The following is an 8,213-nucleotide window of genomic DNA, read 5'->3' on the forward strand; positions in this document are numbered from 1 at the left end:
CCTCATTAAACACTTGCCAAATTTCAACACATCAAAAGGGCAATGGTCACCTGATTGTATAACAACTTATGCTGTGAATAAATTATTACCATTACCGAATCCGCCCCACCTCGGACATGTGACTTGAGCCACCTCCCCTTGTTCCTACTTTGTACCTTTCTCACTGTATAAATTCTTGTACATCTTATCTTGTATCCATACTGCTGAAGAGGACCACAGTAGTGGTCGAAATATACAGTTCGTCTGTCTCCTTTGCTTTGTTTCTCCGATAGTGGGTTATTTAAAACATTTTACTAAATGTGCTACTACATATATACATATATACATATATATTATATATATATATATATACATACATACATACATATAATATATATATATATATATATATATAGATATATATATATATATATATATACATATATATATATATATATATATATATATATATATATAGATATATATATATCAAGGATGACTATTAAACAGGACGTGCACACCCAAATTCCTGGCTCCGCTAGCGGAGGCCATTGCTTTCTTTTTAACCTAACATTTTATATTGGACAAATATATATTAAAACTAGAAACCTAACATTGTATATAGGACAAATATATCAACAATTCACTTATTCAGTGCAGTGTAAGTTAATATAAATATTTATAGTGAAATAAGAATTTGTTTTTAAGGCACTGTTATGCTTTGAAATACCCCTTTTACCCGGACTTAACATATATTATTGTATGAGGTTAGTGGACACTTTAAAGGAACCCAAGTTGCTGCTGTTTTACTTTTTACAAAATGGATTATAGTTAAACCTTTGTGATTGCAAAGAAACATTCACACAAATAAGCAGACATAAAAGCAAAATCTTACCAGACTGTAGCGATTAATCAGGAACCCAAGTTGCTGTTGTTTTACATTTTACAAAATGGATTATAGTTAAACCTTTGTGATTGGAAACAAACATTCACACAAATAAACAGACATAGAAGTAAAAGCTTACCAGACTGCAGCGATTAATCAGCGAGCCGGGCCTTCTTTACAGAGGTCGAGAGAAGGACAGCATTCTTCTGCTGGTCTTTCTCTAGGTTGTGGAGTCATTTCAGAAGAACATTTGCCAAACGACGGAACATCTTGGGACAGTCAATGTCAATCGAACTGAAGGTGGCCAGTGTCGACAAGATCTCCATCGGTCTTTTCTGGCAGCAGGAACGATGACGGGCTTCCTTGGTGAAACACAGTCCACATCTGACAAGATCAGAAGTGCACACATGTGGAGTTGTCAGGGAACCTCTGGACACTGCCTCGATAAAGTCCTTAAGGTCACTGGTCACAAGATTTTGCTCGGCGCTGAAGACCACATTGTCCGCGCACTTCGTTTCAAGCCACCCCGCCACATAGGCCGCACTGCACTCTTCATTCACAGTCAGTGTCACTTCTGTGGTGCACCTCTCAATAGAGGCTGCATCCTCTAGGTCAACTGCAGTCCCCAAGCAGGTATGTTCCTTCGACACAGGGTGGACATCGATGGAGTGGAGGTTTACGGCAGCATATTTCGTGAGCCGCTGCTTGCATGCGGAGAAGACATCCCCAGTGGTCATGAAAGAGTTTGCACCAGTTGATTGACGGTAGACTGAGAACTCATCCTCAAGCCGGTCACTCTGGATCTCACGCAGCAGGACATAATGGAAGTCAGCGTTTCTGAAGAAGTAGCGGTAAACGGCAGTCAGTCCCTGCATACTCTGCACTAGTTCATTGTTGGTGTCATGGGTGAAACACTTGATTCGATTTGCTCCATGTCCTGAAGAAGCCTCTTGGAAAATCAACAGGAAAGTCTGCAGGCTGGTTGACTGGGGATCCTGAACAGCTCGATATGGATCGTTCATGCGCTGATCTTGCCCCTTCCCAGATACATTCACTAAATTCCACCAGTTGATGATGATTTGGATGAACTTAGCAGTGTCATGACATCCTCTGAGCTTCAATGAAGCCACAACCTTTTCATTGAAGATCTTCAAGACATGCTGCACAATTTGTAGTTGAAGTTGTGAGGGGTTGACAGCAAATTTAGTGAGGGGAGTAGTCTTGAGAATGCTGCCTTTCTCTGACTCTTACAGTTCCTTGACGTCAGGAAATGATGCTGTTGTTTTATTGTCAAGACTGATCTTCTGGCACTTCTCACTGATCCAGTTGTTGCGGATGCACTTCAGAAGATGCACTGTATCAAAAAGGAGAAGCCAGACACGATCTTTGTCAAGAGGATGGTTGGCCGTGGCACGGCAATCACCCGGAAAATCAAACAGCTTACAGTACTGCTGGTTTATCTTGTGGTTGTCTGTGATAGACCCGATGACACGCCCACCTGCCCTCTCAACAGCAACTGCCGCTTCCTTTACACACTCAAGCTGGTATGCTGCTGCTGTGAGCTTGTGGACGGGTGTCACAGAAATCATAATACTAGGTCCTCTGTGCAGCGACATCATCATAATACATAATACAGAAGTTGACTTGCAGTCTGTCTTGTTCACTGCCATGCCACTCAGAACCACACCAGAAAAATGCAACAGTTGTCCAAATCTATACTCCATCTATCAAGAGAAATACATTCTTCTGCTGCAGTGTCTTCACTTTGGCAAATGTTTCCCTCACCACCTGATCCTTGTCAATTGATGAAGTGATGTATTGCAGCTTGCGTTTGTTTGGCAGCACCAAAAAGTCTCTGAGCTGTTCATAACTACACTTGGGGTATGATTCAAGAGTAAAACAATAACCATTCATGGAAAACTCACAAATGGAAAATGTGTCAATATCAACAACGAAGTTATTACGTGGTGGTAGCACATCAAGCCACTTGTCTTTGAGAAATGTCTTTTGGCACCTGTTATCCTTGTTATAATTACCGTTGCAGTTCTCGACACCACACTTATTCGGCATTTTGAATACACAAAACCAGCAAGAAAGAACCTATGAAGAACCAACCAAACAAAATCAGAAAGAACCTATGTAAACAAATACTATCCACTTCTAAATGCAGCCACGCGCGAAAGACTCAGCGAAACAACCTTACACCTCCACTACTCGCAGCACACTGGACTGGCCTCCGCTAGCGGCGCCAGGCATCTGGGTGTGCACGTCCTGTGCAATAGTAGTCTTTGATATATATGTATATATACGTATATAAAGAGAGACAAATATAGAGGAAGTCCCAAGAGGTCGAAACATCTGGTTCTGAATAAAGCTCCATACTTTAGGTATCAACGTTTCATTTTGCCACCTCATCTCCATATATATATATATATATATATATATATATATATATATATACATATATATATAATATGTATAAATATATATATTGTGTGTGTGTGTGTATGTATATATAACGTATATGTATTTATACATATATATAAAATATATGTTTATATATATATATATATATGTATATACATATGTATTATATAGATATAGATATATGCATATATATATATATATATATATATATATATATATATATATATATATACGTGAATGTATATATACATATATGTATATATATATATATATATATATATATTAATGATATATGTAATATATACCTTTATTTTATATATATGTATATATATATATATAATATATATAATTATATACGTTTATTTATATATATATATACAAATATATATATATATATATGTATATATATATATATATATATATATATATAGGTGAGGTGGCAAAATGAAACGCAAACGATAGAGTATGCAACTTTATCCACCACCAGACGTTACGACCTCTGGGCCCTGCCTCGGGAAGGCCCAAGAGGTCGAAACGTCTGGTTCTGAATAAAGCTCCATACTCAAGCCTTAACGTTTCATTTTGCCACCTCACCTCCATATTTGTCTGTCTTTACATACTGTATATATATATATATATATATATATATTTATATATATATATTATATATATATACACACACACACACACACACACACACACACACACACACACACACACACTGAATGGTCATCAATGCAGATATTAATATTTTTCAACCACATTAACTTTTCACTTTAGTTCCGTCATCACGATTGAGACTTACAGTGAGCTTGAGGGAGACATATGGGGAAACTGATGTTGTGAAGCCAAGGACTCGAACTCAGATCGGACGTACTAAGTGAACAGTGACACTAACCACTGCGCCAGTGTTTAGTGTCACCGTTCACTTGGTTGGTGTAATGTCTCCATCGAGCTAATTGTCAGTCTCTGTCGTGATGATGTATTGGGTGGCTAATGAGTGCGCGAAGTAAGAGTTAAATTTTATATTTATATACAAAATGACACAATCACAAATGCGTGCACCTGCTTACAAGGCTGCTCAGATACTGACGCCACGCTCCAATTCGCGCCAAAACAAAGGCGCACATCGCATCTGCGATATACAACACAACCAAATCTTATACCTAAAATAAATACATAATAACATAATATAAATAATACAATAAATAACAAAACAATAAAATACAATTCTACACCACACCAACACTTCGACATGGAATTAAAGTGAAAAGTTGTGGTTGAAATATATATATTTGTGTGTATATATATATATATATATATATATATAATGTATATATATATATAAATATACATATATATATATGTATACATACATATATATATACATATGTGTGTGTGTTTGTGTGTATACATATATATCCATATACATTATATATATATATATATATATATATATATATATATATATATATATATATGTATATCCATATACATATGTCTTTTTTCAACCACAAATCACTTTTAATTCCATGCCATCTCAGTCGAGACTGTTGTTTAAGGTCAGGTTGAATAGCAGCACAAATTGTAATTGTAAGATGTAGATTTTTCAACTCTTTCCTTGTCTGCAGAAATTAAAGTAAACCATGTTTTTCCTGGCATACTTAAACAGTGCTCTGTCTCATATTTTTATGGGTGGAAACTTCATATCACACTATGTGGTAGAAGCTTTATGTAATGAAATGATTAATGGATTAATTAGGTACATGGTTGAAGAGCTATTGGTGTGTAGATCTGCTTTGCTACTGTGTGATGGAAAAATTGGGACAGCTGTGGTATAGGAACAATAGACTAAAATCACTGGGTCTGCCAACTCTGAAGGATTTATTTATATTATTATAATTTTTATTTATTCATTTATTATTATGATTTTTTTTTTTTTTTTCCACATCCGACCTAGATATGGACCAAAAGGTCTCCTGTCGGCATGCTCCTCCTTTGTAGTCCTTTGGAGGCATTCGTTGGAATTTGAAACGTGGACGAGCCGAGGATTTGAACCCAGCTAACCCGTAAGAAAGTTAGTGACTTAAACCGGTGAATTGAAACTTTTAGGTACATTTCTTGATCCGGCGAAGTACTATGGCTGTATCGTCTCTCAGAGGTTAGACCGAGGATACAGCAGGGAACTCTCAAGGCTACAACTTTTCATCCTTTTTATCATTCCTCAGTGCCTTACGTACTGGATAATGCTTTTCTTTATATTATATTTGACACCGAATTACTCCATTGATTTTTATGATACCCTCTCTGTATGTCCGCTGGCGGCACAGTCTAAAGTGTGCTGACCTCGTGTTCGTTTAATTGTGGGTTCAAATCCCGCACTGCTCTCAGGTTCCAAGCAATGACTGTTACCTGCCTCAACAGGCCATGTCCATAAGACAAAGATCACGGGTTCGTCTCTTTGCTACCTTCCCAAAGAGTCGACATATTCGGAACACAAATGACCCCAGCCCGGAATCCGACGACAGAGCTTTAATGGCTCGATCCTCTTTTAATGAGTTCGACTGGCGCTTCATCCAGCATCGATATTAGATATAGTGGCACAGAGCGATGAAATTAAAAAACCTCTGTGTATATTAAAATAATTAGAAACCCTCCAGTGTTTTTCTGTGACCGAGATCATTACCTATTGTTTATGTGGTTAACAAAAAGTGACTCGAGAAATTAGGCCCTTTGTCAAGTTGTCAATTGACATTTTTTACACTGAGTGACTTTTATATTATCTAAATTTTTTAATTTTTCATACCTATTTCATTTTATTTTTACTTAATATTGTCATATATTCTTATCATTTATCTGGTACTCAGTATAATTATCTTGTTTTATTTGATTAATTTTCTTTTTATATATAACTTTAAGTTAATTTATATTCAGATGAAGTGCTCCAGATTGAAAGGTGGTAGATTTTCCTGAAGTCCAGCTAGTTCACTCCATCATGTCTGTTGGTATAATTTATTCAGCTGAGGGAAGTCCCCCGTGGGTCAATAGACACAAAATGTAAGCCCAGAAGAGACTTGTAAGGTTCGTCTCAAAATTGATCCTGTATCAGGAAATCCTTTATTATTTTCCTTATTGAAACAAAGTATTTTTTTCAACGAAAACTATATATATCTTGAGAAGGGACTAGTAATTTTCATTCACGAACCGTGGACAAACCAAAATATTCTTCTTTAAAGTATTCAGTTTTTTTTCTTGTAATCTTCAGTCGACTTACAACTGGAATCTCTTAAAGATATCATTTTAGTTTCGTAATCAAATTTAGAATTATTTTTTTCAACGAAAACTATATATATCTTGAGAAGGGACTAGTAATTTTCATTCACGAACCGTGGACAAACCAAAATATTCTTCTTTAAAGTATTCAGTTTTTTTTCTTGTAATCTTCAGTCGACTTACAACTGGAATCTCTTAAAGATATCATTTTAGTTTCGTAATCAAATTTAAAATTTTGTCTCGGTATAAAATATTTGTTGTGTAACTCATTTCTTTGTGAGGTTCTTGTTCAGTATGGCTCAGTGATGTCCTCCAAAGCTTCCGAGAAGCTATAATAAGTCTCAAGAAGGAGAGACTGGGCATTGTATCGAGCATAAACTTCCACAAGACTTTCCAACACGTCTTCTTCAAGATTTTCTCCTCAAAACATGGCTTCAAATTAGCTCCAATCACCGTAGAAGGCAGCAGTAGTGAGTTCTCAAAGTCTTTTGACCCGTTTGGCTCTCTTGACTTTGAGCCAGGGGTGAGATTGGATGCCTCTCAAGTGAAGCCGTTTCTTTGATTTGCTTTCGAGGCATTTTCTAACGAGCATCTGGCAGCTCTTAGGGACGCCCTTCGGGAACTTGACTTCCCATTTGCCTCCGTCATTTGGGTATTTCTTGCACGCGAGACGGAACAATAGTACTCCAAGACTCCATACAGCCGATTTTTCATGGCGATCGGCAGGAGTCTTAGAGTCTTTGATGAAGGTGCCCATACCGAAATCCGCAAGCTTTGCGGTCATTTTTCCGGTTCCTTCATTCCTGACGACGAGAATGTTAGCCATATTAATGTCTTGATGACACACTCCGGCTTTATGGCAGGCCATCACGGCTGTTAGAACCTGCAAAAAGACGTCTTTAGCGTCTTTCATATTCAGCTCCCCATACTTTGAGGTGTAGGCAAGAAGATCCACTGCGCCCGGGATCAGCTCCATAACGATGAAAACGTGTCTGCATTCAATGAAGAACTCGAGGAGCTTTACAACCTCGGGGATATGCTGAACTCTCTTCATAAGTGCGACTTCAAGGGGCATAGTCCTCTTCTTGGGATCTACCCAGTCGTACACTTCAGCCAAAGGTATTTTCTTGATGGCTACCTTGGCTTTGTCTTCGATCCGCTCGGCGGAGAAGACACTCCCGAAAGATCCTTCGCCGAGGAGTTCATTGAAGATAAACCTTTTAGTCATGGTTCTTCCTTTCTTGAGTCCTTGAAGAACAATTCCATGGACTCCATCGAATGGACGTTTCGATCATTAAGAGTGATGCTGATTATCCACGATTCGAGAAACAGAATTGTGTACACAAGCACACACACACACACACACACACACACCACACACACACACACACACACACACACACACACATATATATATATATATATATATTATATATGTATGTATATATATATATATATATATATATGTATACATATATATATGCACAAGTATCACAAATCACACGTGACTACACCGATATGCTGAATACCACAGGGAAAAGAAAAATTCTTGGAATCCGAGCGCTTTCGTGATATTTTTTCACATCTTCAAGGATTACAATAGAATGAATAAGTACAGAGTAAGATGAGATATATATACACATGAGAG

At 37.2% G+C, this 8,213-nt stretch overlaps 1 protein-coding gene across 1 annotated transcript; it reads right to left on the minus strand.

The window, feature by feature from the left end:
* Positions 1-7,043: 7,043 nt before the first annotated feature.
* Positions 7,044-7,793, minus strand: LOC143036166 (serine/threonine-protein kinase pim-1-like). Its single transcript, XM_076203414.1, has one exon. It carries the CDS (start codon positions 7,791-7,793, stop codon positions 7,044-7,046), a length of 750 nt encoding a protein of 249 aa, XP_076059529.1.
* Positions 7,794-8,213: the final 420 nt, after the last annotated feature.

This window comes from Oratosquilla oratoria, chromosome 20, assembly GCF_046742065.1.
Source record: "Oratosquilla oratoria isolate Oo_2021 chromosome 20, ASM4674206v1, whole genome shotgun sequence".
NCBI classification, from domain to species: domain Eukaryota; kingdom Metazoa; phylum Arthropoda; class Malacostraca; order Stomatopoda; family Squillidae; genus Oratosquilla; species Oratosquilla oratoria.

What these genes read in the sequence shown, in the direction of transcription:
- LOC143036166 (XM_076203414.1), bottom strand. Translation starts at nt 7,793, where the DNA reads ATGACTAAAAGGTTTATCTTCAATGAACTCCTCGGCGAAGGATCTTTC.